The 12,058-nt window shown below is 42.2% G+C and overlaps 1 protein-coding gene across 2 annotated transcripts in view; it reads left to right on the forward strand.

Annotated features, from left to right (window-relative positions):
• Window positions 1-667: 667 nt before the first annotated feature.
• Window positions 668-12,058, forward strand: part of ALDH8A1 (aldehyde dehydrogenase 8 family member A1) — a 22,242-nt gene continuing 10,851 nt past the window's right edge. For both annotated transcript variants that reach the window (XM_024759057.1, XM_024759056.1), the window contains exons 1-4: window positions 668-850; window positions 3,991-4,138; window positions 6,025-6,180; window positions 7,781-7,930. In XM_024759057.1, the coding sequence (XP_024614825.1) occupies window positions 701-850; window positions 3,991-4,138; window positions 6,025-6,180; window positions 7,781-7,930 (604 nt within the window). In that variant the 5' untranslated portion in view covers window positions 668-700. The remainder of the gene's footprint in view (window positions 851-3,990; window positions 4,139-6,024; window positions 6,181-7,780; window positions 7,931-12,058) is intronic.

Consider the following 12,058-nt stretch of genomic DNA (forward strand, 5'->3'; position numbering starts at 1 on the left):
TACATACATTGTATATAGTTTGGGCTGATACCGTCATCTTCATGGCACATCTGGGAAGATGTGGGCTGGGGTGGCAGCCCTGGTTTTAGGATGGACAGTTCAGCGACAAGGCAGAGAGAAACTGGTGGGTGATGGAAAGAGAAAGTCTGCCTTCAGCCACCTCTGAGGGTGAGGGCAGTGATGCACTGAGGAAAAAGCACATGATTTGGAGACAAAAGGACCCTTACCAACTCTGCAATTTTGGACAAATTCACCTCTCCGAGGACAAAAGAAGGGAAGTAATGACCTTTACTTTCTATAGGATTGTTGTGTGGAATAAATGAGTAAATTCATGTAAAGACCTGCCTCACAGCCTGGCACTTAATCAATGTTCGAGCAGTGAATATAGTGTAAATCCAATAAAATGATACACACAGATGCCTTTTGACCATTTTAAAGGGCCATGAACACATAAGCTGATGTTACTTTAATATATTATTATCCATTTCTCACAACGTACTGGACAGCTGTGAAATATTTGGGAACTCTCTTCATTCGGAGTTTAGAGACTGAAATACTCTCGGAGAATGTCATGTCACCTCCCACTTTTACTGATTGGCAGATGGGGTCACTGGGGCTGGAAGTGAGGAGGGGACTTAAGTCAGGAGTCGGGAGAGCGGGGGGATAACCTTCCTGAGCAACGCAAAGGGGAAGGGCAGGCATGTCCTTTCCTATGGCTGGAACAAGGGCCCTTTTGATGCTGGAAAATTTCATAGATGGGAAATTTTTACCTTGTAGCTCATACATAGATTCCTACGATCCCTCTACAGGGGAAGTGTACTGCCGAGTGCCAAACAGTGGAAAAGAAGAGGTGAGTATATTCACTCAGAGAAGACTGAAATCTACTTTGCCTGTTGGTGATTTATGGTAACTTAATTTTCTAGGAGCAAAGGAAATTGAGAAAAGGTGTAGGATTGTTAAACATTAGCAGAAGGAAGGTTTTTAGTTCTAGGAAGGTTTATTTTGTAATTGGGTATATATGATACACGACACCAATCTCAGGTTACCATATGCAGAAACAAATAATAATCCAGGTAGCCTAACACAAAGCCACAACTCACAGACATTCCTTGATGGGTGCCTAGTAAAAAGCATTATTTGTAAGAATGATCAGTGTTACTAAGTGATCCTTTTTCTCAACCAAGTGTTGCCTAAATTTGCCATTATATTCATGGAGTTCCACAAAATGCATTACTTCACAAAAATTAGCAAAATCTTAAGACCCAGGGATTTATTTTATATTATCCTGTAATCTTCATGTCTTCAAAATATCTAGTAAAGTAAAACCAATCATTTGAATGATGAAATGCAGAATCAAATTCCTGCATATTTTTGAAGTTAAATTTAACACTACTTTTTCTTACTCAAAGTACTTAATGGTGCACACATTAAAACTTTTTTTCAGTGATGTAGAATTAATATTATTGGGGAGTTTTGTAAAATATTTGCGATATATTTGATTAGTTATTGCACTGAGAGTATAAATATATTTGGGGTGATAAATGTGGCTGATGAATGTATACTCATCTAAATGGATTTATGCTCAAATGAAATGGATTTTAATTTATTTTTTTAAGGCACAAAGAACTAGATTATTTAAAAGATAATTGTAGCCTTCATATGTAAATGAGTATTATATGCAAGGTTTATTTAAAAAAAGAACTAAGCTATTCTTTCTCTACTGTTAATAATATTCTAAATCTGTCTTGCATTAAAAAGAAACCTTTAGACTTTCGGATTAAAGTTTGCAAATATTGGCTAATCTGTTGGTTAAACTGTAACCTGCAATTTTGTTTGCTTCAAATGACCTGGGATAGACGTGGAAAATCCAGCTTTTCCAGCCCTCATTGTCTCAGAGTCCTTTCCAAAGTAAAGTTAAAATTGACAAGTATGCCAAATTCAGGAGAAATATTTTCTGCAGCTAATGGCTCAGCCCTTGCAGAAGAGAGAATGAGGGATGGATACACCTGCTCGCAGAGGAATAGATATTTTGGATTTTCCAGCAATCCAGCTTGCAAACATTCCATCTGATACCATAAATCCCAGGTTTTTCTGGCTTGAAAAATATGGCTACCATGCAAGCCACATGCCCAATTTCCCCACAAGTCACTCACAGAAAGTGCGGCCAGTCTGTCAACAGGACTCCCATTCATTCAGCTTTTGCTTTGTGCTGTGCATTCATTAAGCCATTGAACACAAATTGTCCCAAATCTGAGTCATAACCTATAAATAAGACTCTACCATCATCCTTATTTTACAGATCACAGCATGCTTAGATTAGTGGTCACACACACTCGCAGTAGCATTTGCCCTGTGGCATTGGGGTCCGACTGCCTGGCTTCAGAGATCAGCTGCACCGCTTAATACCTATGTTCTTGACCTACAGCTGAACTTCAGTCTCCTCATCTATAAAATGGGGATAATAATAATACCTACTTCAGAGTGTTGTTCTGAAGATTAAACAGACTGACATATGTAGAGCCCTTTGCATCTGGCATATAGTAAATGCTTTATACGTATTATCTTTTGCTAATATTGTATGTAGTACATTATATGTGTTCTACATTAAATGGATGTAGGACATGTGACATAGGACAACTTAGAAAATATGACTGGACTTGAGTTTTCTGCTTTTCTAAAAGATCAGAGTTTTGCATCAACAACTGTAGGAAGATTAGATTTGACGTTGACTGCTGTAGGTAGGAACCGTCCTCTTGTTGGCTGGCAGCAGGGCATCAACCACCAACTTTCCAGACATTTGTAATTAAGACAAGAATCCTTTTATACCTATTTTAGCTCAGCTGAAGGTGACTTTGTTCACCTAAGGAAAATGAGAAGGCATGTAGATCCGATTTGGGGTGATAGGGCAGCTGAATTGTCAGATCATGTAATACAAGAAAGATGCCGGAAGCTTGTGGAAAAAGATTCTGAGACTGAGCCTGGGTCCAGTGGTGGAAGAAAGCTGTGAGTGATTATAAATGTCATGCATGTGAGAGAGGAGAAGGGAGAGACACAGGCTCTGGATTTGCCATCTCTGGAAAAGGCATTGCTTAGACGTTTGCCTAAGAGAGGAGAAAGACAGCAGAAACCCTGATAATTCATTCTGCCTCCATGAACTGGCTTTGCTGATACCTTCCTATACATTGTTTCCGTTTGGATTTAGCTCTAAAACCAGGTCCCCAAGCTATCTGTTCAACCACAGATGCCCTCTTCTCCAACAGAGGACCTTTCCATTGGGCGGAGCCAGGCAGGGGACTGGGACTGTGGTTATGCCATAGCAGGCCAGCTGTGGTCTTGGGAGCCACAGAGATCTGGGTTTGCATCCTGATTCTGCCACTTATTAGCTGTGTGACCTCTGGCAAATTACTTGAGCTCTCTGTGTTTCAGTTTCCTTATCTGTAAAACAGGCTTAGCAATACTCATGTTACAGAATTTTAAAAGGGATTTAATGAAATAATTTGTGTAAAGCATTTAGCACATTCCGTTATATATAAAAATTAGTCAATAAATAACTAATATGATTAGTCATTCCAAGTGAAAATGACAGTCTGGGATGTGATTTCAAAGAAACTTTTAGACCTTATCAAGTATGTCAAAACTGCATTAAAAGTTTAGAGATTCCATACATCTTAATTAAGTTTCCTCTCATATGATATTCAGAAATTTTCTATATTTTGAAATTATTGAAAACGTATACCTGCTACTCAAATAGATTCTATTATCGCCACATTCTGGATACCTTGGTCAAAATGGAGCATTTTTCTTTTTTTGTGGTGCCCCGACTTTGCTGGTCAGGTAACACCACTTTGTGGGCGACTCAGTATTGGGAGTGTCGAATACTTGCAATTAGGCAGAAAAAACGTTAGCCATGTACTGACCTGTGGATTCTGGATTCATCCAACCCTTGGGAGCAACAGTCTAAGGCGACCCTCTTCCTTTTGCCCCTCCGAGATCGAAGCCGCGGTGGAGGCCGCCAGAGCAGCTTTTCCGGGCTGGTCCTCCCGGAGCCCCCAGGAGCGCTCGCAGGTGCTGCAGCGGCTGGCGGATTTGCTGGAACAGTCCCTGGAGGAGCTGGCTCAGGCTGAATCCAGGGACCAAGGTGAGAGGCATCTGTGCCAGCCTCTTCCCTCTTTCCCAAGCTCGCTCTCTCTAGTGGAGCCGGGGTTTAGCGCCGCTGTCCCTTCTTTATGGGAAGTGCACGCACTATCTTCCTGGCGGTTCACACGCTCCTTCCAGGTTGTCAGTTGATCTCTTGCCTCTTAACCGTGTGGATGGAACTCAGGACACTTTCTTCATGTTACCCCCACCCACTTGGACCTATCAGCTAGCCCACCCATGTGCTTCTCATGGCAGTGGTAGAGGATGGAAAGCCAAACCAGCCAAGGCCTCTGAAGGCCGAGGCTTGCAACTGGCCCACTTCTGCTTCATTCTGATGGCCAAAGCAAGTCAAGGCCCAACGCCAGTTCAGGAGGAACGGAAATAAATACACTGTGTATTTGGTGGAAGGAACTGCAAAGATGTATGGCAAAGGGCATGGATATGGGGAGAGAGGAAGAACGAGGGCTGAGGGTGCAGCCCTCCACTAGTTCTAAGTAGAGAGTTTCAAAGCAAATTTGTTTCTTTTCTTTTCACTACGTGATTCATTTATTAGTTTTAAATTTTTAATTAATTAATTAATTAATTTTGGCTGCATTGAGTCTTCCTTGCTGCGAGCAGGCTTTCTCTAGTTGCGGCAAGCAGGGGCTACTCTTCGTTGTGGCGTGCGGGCTTCTCATTGCGGTGGCTTCTCTTGTTGCAGAGCACAGGCTCTAGGTGCACGGGCTTCAGTAGTTGTGGCATGATATTTATTTTTTAATTGAAGTATAGTTGATTTACAATATGTTAGTTTCAGGTGTACAGCACAGTGATTCAGATATATATCTATATCTATATATATACATATACATGTGACAGCTCTTCAAATTGTCTTATATATGTATGTATATATACATATATATGTTCTTTTTCAGATTCTTACTCCTTATAGGTTATTACAAGATATTGAATATAATTCCTGTGCTCTACAGTAAGTCCTTGTTGGTTATCTATTTTATATATACTAGTGTGTATATGTTAATCCCAACCTCCTAATTTATCCCTCCCCCTCCTTTCCCCTTTGGTAAACATAAGTTTGTTTGCTAAAGGCAAAGATAACTTGAAGAGCAGTCACACAATTTTTTAGAAAGATTTCTGATATGTCGGTCACTGTTCCACTCCCAACACAATTTCCCAATTTTTTTTAACTGCTTCCCAGAAGTCAGGGTAATGGAGTAAATGTCTGTAAATCTTTGTAATGATACCTGTTAGGAAAGGCCAAGATCTTTTTAATTTACATGCGTGCTGTAAAGCAGCCTAAAGTTAAGAAGCAGCCTGACTCCAAACCCTTAGAAAAATGCTTCCTGACACTGCAGAGTCTCCCTGTATCACTAAAGATAACTGAGGAACAATCCAGGGAAGCATATGTCTAGGATGTGCATGGGGCACGTGATGGGTGAGCAAGGGCCACACAGCGTCCTGTGCCAGCTTCCCACCAGTGGTTCTGCCATGTGTCCATCTTAGTGACTCCACTGTGTGTTGAGGGGACAGTTAATATCATCACGTGTTTTTTGGTGACGTGCAAATACAGCTGTCTTAACACCCATTATTCCAACCCCTCTGTAGCATGTCCAAAGCTTGGTGATTTTGAATTGAAAGAGCTGGTGTGGGTGAAGTGATAGCATCTGGCGAATTCCTGATGATAGCTATGAATTGTTCAGTCCACAAAACAAAGATTATTTGACTCAACTCTAACCCCCTCTACTTCATCTTACAACCTCACATCTAATTGTTTCACAGTTTTATCAAACTATGATCAACGCTCTCTGTAACCAATGAATGCCCATCCCAGGCTGGAAGAAACAGAGGCTACTTCAGTGTGAGCAGGATACGTGTGTTGACTTCTTACAGGGAAAACCCTAACCCTGGCAAGAACCATGGACATTCCCCGGTCTGTACAGAACTTCCGGTTCTTCGCTTCCTCCATCCTGCACCACACGTCCGAGTGCACACAGATGGACCACCTGGGCTGTCTCCACTACACGGTTCGGACCCCCGTGGGCATCGGTAGGTGCTGCAGTGAAAGCCTGGACCACAGCTGTACGTAGAGATGCTCAGTCAGCCCTGTAGAATTGATCTAAAGGAACAGACTTAAAAAAAAGGAAAGTAGAAATTTCTTCTACTTTATCTGAAATTTAATTGGCCTTAAAAATCCAATTCTAGTTTATTTTCTTTGTGTCAAATTCCCTAGTTATTCCTGGAAACTTGTTCTGGAGGAATCACAGAAAAAAAGAATGATACTGATTGTAAATTCACAATCCAGGACTTTTTGTCCCTTGTAATTAAAAAAAACCAAATTATTTCCAGAGAGCGTTGTGATTAAGATCATAGATTTTAGGTTATGTGTGGGGTAAGTGATTTAAATTTTGTGTGCTTCAGTATCCTGATCTGGAAACTGGGAGGATCGTTTAATTTTATCTTTATATATCTTTGTGTGAATTATGTAAGTTAGTAAGTGTAGAGCACTTAGAACAGTGCCAGGTACTTGGTAAATAAGCCTTGACTGGATTATCTACTTCCCTCTTTCATTTCTCTGCTTCTTGCCCTTTAGAGGACATATAAATGTCTGCAATAACTAAAAGTTTCCACTAGATGTCACTGTTTCCTCTGAGAAAAAACCAACTACCGTCCATACTTTACTAGTTATATTTTATGATAGAATAAAAGAAGATAAGTTAAAGGGGAAGAAATGGAACATTTTACCTGAGCCCTTCGGAAATGGTATTTTCAAGGTCTTATGAAAGCTCAAACCTCCTCCTAAGAAGTATGCTAGTACATTATGCTGCAAAAATATTGTTATCCCCTAAAGAGCAGATTTTTCAGTGGGAAATTTAATAATGTAAACTATGTTCACTTTCATAGCTCAGGCTTGAGGGCAGAGTATAAAATAAGGTGAATCCATCTACTGATTCATAATGTACGTTTTATTTTTACACGTTTTATGGTCAGAAGCCTAGGTGGTTTCAGAATGTTACATGGAGACCCACTGTAGATGTTGGTTCTGTTACTTACCCAGCAAACCTATCTGGTCAGGATACAGGTGAGAACCTAGAAAGATTTTTTTTTTTTTAATTAAAAAATACTCTGGGTTAGCGAAAATGGATTTCACAGTCTCAGAACCTATTGCTCTTATTTTACAAATAATTCTGAACAGCTAGAAATTTTATGTCTCAATCCACAAGAGATTAGAAACAGAGATGGAGAAATTTAGAAGAAATAGTAGCTGGCCTGTTTGATTAATGAGGAGGGAGAAGCTTAAACAGTACAGAGATCAGTCTACAACTCTCAAAACTGATCACATTCTGAGAATGTTTAGGGACAGGTGACAGTCTTTTAGCCCCAGAACTTATATTGCTGTTGTCCATAAATATAATTGTAAGTCATCAAGAAAAGAGTAGACTGTCCTGATTATAGTCTTAAAAGGTACAGCTGCTTGTAATACAGTTTAGAATTAGTTCCCTGAAGTTGGCTACAAAAGTTTGGGATTTTGGAAGAGTAAGCTGAAGTTTGGTGTAGCATGAAGGAGTTTGCATTCATAAAGCCTGTCTGGCCCATCTGCTTTGAGGGGCATGTCATTGCTGGCAATGCTTCTGTTATCCTCTGTTAGCTGGTCTGATCAGTCCCTGGAATCTGCCCCTCTACTTGCTGACCTGGAAGCTGGCTCCAGCGATCGCTGCTGGCAACACTGTGATAGCCAAGCCCAGCGAGCTGACTTCTGTGACCGCGTGGATGATGTGCAAACTCCTGGAGAAAGCAGGTAATTGGGAGATGGGGTTTAAGGGGGGGCACGCGGTTGGCTTTGGAGATGTATGTTTTGTAGGCTTCGGCCACCGTAGGGTCACTGACATTTGAAAAGTTATTTTGGATAGAAATCTGCTCAGCACTGAAACAGATCCCAGGGACATCTCTGATTTTTCGTTTCCCTGATCCTCTTCTGAGAAATCCCCTTCATCCACGGGGCTCATGCCCACTGCTTCCTTTCTGCATCCCCAGAACATGCTACTGCAGGATAGCTCCTCCCTGCACGGGCTCCACGGGCAGTCCCCTGAGCACAGGATAGCAGTACAGCATACGGCTTAAAGAGCTTGATAAACTCAGACACAAGCCTGCCCCAGACTGTGTCTCCAATAGTCAGTTTAAATAGTACGTTTGAAACACCAGTGGATTTTGATGCAAAGAAGAATATTGCTAGGTACCTCTCTGGTTTGCACAGCTATAGAATGCCCAAGAGAAACAGCCCATTTTCAAGAGAACTGAATATACACCCCTCAGCTTTCCCTGCATTTGGAACCCCTGCTGAGATGCTGATATACTATGGTTCCTTGTCCCCCTTTTGCCGATGGTTTAAAACGTGGAAGGTGTGTTCCTGGTTTCGCCTGGAGTGTTCAGCCGACACTGCACCGGGGTTGGAAGGTTGCAGGCAGGAGGCTCTAGCTTGTAACCCACAGGAAGCCCCTCACTGTTAGGCCCTCAGCTCATGTCTCTGCCCAGCCTGGGTGGGAATGACGGGCAGGTGGTGGGGAACAGGCTCTGTCAGTCTCTGCTGTGCTCGTTTCCTTCAAGCCCACAAAGAAGGTGTTGCTGGGCTCACTTAGATCCATAGAAGGAGTGGTTGGTAAGAGCCCATCTCTCTCCTGTATGCCTTTTCTCTCAAAGCAAAAACATACACATTGGCTTCCAGGAAAGTTGAGCCAGTTCCTACTCCAGGGTTTAGATGACAGGTTAAATTGTGCCCGTTGAGGGAAGAGCACTGGGCCTCATGACCCTAGTTTAGCTGCCCATTTCCCTCGTATCCTATGGAAGAATGAGGCCACCCAGCCTAGGTCTTTGGGATGATGTCGATGGCTGCCCCAGGCCTCTGGAAGGTGCATGATATGAACATCCCTACCTCCCTCCTGTCCCAGAACGTGCCATCCCTCCCTTACAAAAGAGACCGCATTCTATCCCTTTCTTTGCAAAAAAGAATCTCTAGTATCTGCAAAGGTCCAAGGTGTTTCTTCCCTGCCTCTCGACTGCCGGTTCCCTGGTGTGAGATAGAAGTGGGGCCTCCGCTCTGCTTTGATCCTGTGTTGGATACACAGGAAGCTGGGGAGGGTGCCACAGAGCCATGTTCCTGAGACCACTCACTCCTAAGATCAGCTACGTCTTGCTCTATGATGATTTCTCTTTTCTTTTTTTTTTAAAGCTTTGTTTATCTGCTGGTGCCTGACTTACGTCCTCCCCTATGGGACAGAGGATGTCACAAGCCTACATCTGACATTAATTAATTAATTTATTTTTGGCTGTGTTGGGTCTTCGTTTCTGTGCGAGGGCTTTCTCTAGTTGTGGCAAGCGGGGGCCACTCTTCATCGCGGTGCGCGGGCCTCTCACTATCGCGGCCTCTCTTGTTGCGGAGCACAGGTTCCAGACGCTCAGGCTCAGTAGTTGTGGCCCACAGGCCTAGTTGCTCCGCGGCATGTGGGATCCTCCCAGACCAGGGCTCGAACCCGTGTCCCCTGCATTTGCAGGCAGATTCTCAACCAGTACGCCACCAGGGAAGCCCCTGATTTCTCTTTTCTAATCACCCTCCTCTTTCGTATAACCCAGAACCTGGTCTGCCTGAGAGTTTTATGTTCCCATTTATTTACCCAGCATTGCTCTTATTCTTGTGAATGAATAAACCTATTGTGCCGAGACAGTCTGTCCCTCCCTCCCATCCTGCCTCCCTCCCTGGGCTGGCTTTGCCAAACTTTCCTCCTCCAACAAACACTGAGAGTATGATGGTCCAATTGCACCTGACATGAGCCCTCAGTTTCTCCACTGGGATTGGGAGGGGGTGTGAATGACATCACTTAATTCTGCTTTAGAGCACTCTAAGAGAAACTTGCAATAGTGTAAGAAAAGAAAGCTAAAACAACGTGCTAAGGCATTCTGGATATGTCAACAGCTAGCTCCTCTAGTCCGGGGCATTCAAACAGACTTGGTAAATGAACTTTCTTTGAAATAAAATCATCGAATATTTATATAGATACACCATGAATACCTCTTTGGGAGCCCTAGAATATTTGGTTTTTTCCCTTGTGGGCACCAAATGTTTGCTCTCATTCCTGAAGTGTCCACTGATGGCAGATTTCTGGCCCTTCCTATTAACTTTGGTTCTGCTCTGTTTAAGCTTAAAATTTTCCTTGTCGTGATCCAGGCACATCCTAGCTCTGGAGGGACTTCCTTCCCTTTCCTGTCTCTTAGCCTCCTACTCTGAGTTTTACTGAATTGTTATTTGCCAATTAAACTGCCTTTTCTCTCTTATAACCAGAGTCTTTTAAGGGTAGAAGGCAGATTTATCTAGAAAAATTTCATTAGTGTCTGGATCAAATGGCAAAATGGTTCTGAGAAGTACTGGCCAGTAGATAGCTCTTAACCTATCAACATCGGAGCTCAAAGAAACGTAATCAATCAATGTATTAATACGATGAACCTCACAGAGCTGTTAGGAGATCTATAGGGTGTAGCCCACTTACAACAATGGACAACCCACAGGAAGTACCCAATAAATGTGAACGTTTACTGGTACTCTTTAAATTTTTTATTTTTTATTCTCATTAAAATTATTTTAATAGCATACATATGTAGCATTATATCTTATTTTTCATTAATTTATTTTATTATTTATTAATAGATCTTTATTGCAGTATAATTGCTTCACAATACTGCATTAGCTCCTGTTGTACACAAAAGTGAATCAGCCATATGCATACGTATGTCCCCATATGCCCTCCCTCTTGAGCCTCCTCCCACCCTCCCTATCCCACCCCTCTAGGTCATCGTAAAGCACTGAGATGATCTCTCTGTGCTATGCTGCTGCTTCCCACTAGCTATCTATTTTACATTTGGTAGTGTATGTATGTCGATGCTACTCTCACTTTGCCCCAGCTTTCCCCTCCCACCCTGTGTCCTCAAGTCCATTCTCTATGTCTACATTTTTATTCCTGCCCTGCAACTAGGTTCATCAGTACCTTTTTTTTTTTAGATTCCATATATATGCATTAGCATACAGTATTTGTTTTTCTCTTTCTGACTTACTTCACTCTGTATGACAGACTCTAGGTCCATCCACCTCACTACAAATAACTGAGTTTCGTTTCTTTTTATGGCTAATATTCCATTGTATATATGTGCCACATCTTCTTTATCCATTCATCTGTAGATGGACACTTAGGTTGCTTCCATGTCTTGGCTATTGTAAATAGAGCTGCAGTGAGCATTGTGGTACATGACTCTTTTTGAATTATGGTTTTCTCAGGGTATATGCCCAGTAGTGGGATTGCTGGGTCACATGGTAGTTCCAGTTTTAGTTTTTTAAGGAACATCCATACTGTTCTCCATAGTGGCTGTATCAATTTACATTCCCACCAACAGTGCAGGAGGGTTCCCTTTTCACCACACCCTTTCTAGCATTTATTGTTTCCAGATTTTTTGATAATGGCTATCATTAATTTATTTTAAATGTGATGTGTTAAAAAAAAATTTTTTTAATGGGTATTCATTCTATATGGCAAAGTAGGCCATGGCACAGTGGATACAACGAAAGGCAAAACACAGACCCCATGTCTGCCCTTAGCTGGAGTACCTTCTAGGGGTCGATATGTAATGAACAGGAAAATCCATAAAACGCATAAATGAATACATGCAGATATAGAGCAGTAGAGTTTCCTGAGAGAAAAGATTGGGGCACCTACTTCGGGGTGTTCTTGGTCAGTCAGTCTTAGAGAGTGATGGTGCATCCATATCATGGGGAGCTGGACCTTCAACTCAAGACTCACCTTCCTGGGGGAGCCGTCCCTCACTCCCCTGGGCCGAGGTAGTCAGTCTCTTCTCTGGCTTCCTTTTTTTTTTTTTTTTTGGGGGT

This window comes from Neophocaena asiaeorientalis, unplaced genomic scaffold (genome assembly GCF_003031525.2).
Source record: "Neophocaena asiaeorientalis asiaeorientalis breed wild unplaced genomic scaffold, Neophocaena_asiaeorientalis_V1.1 scaffold5, whole genome shotgun sequence".
NCBI lineage: Eukaryota > Metazoa > Chordata > Mammalia > Artiodactyla > Phocoenidae > Neophocaena > Neophocaena asiaeorientalis.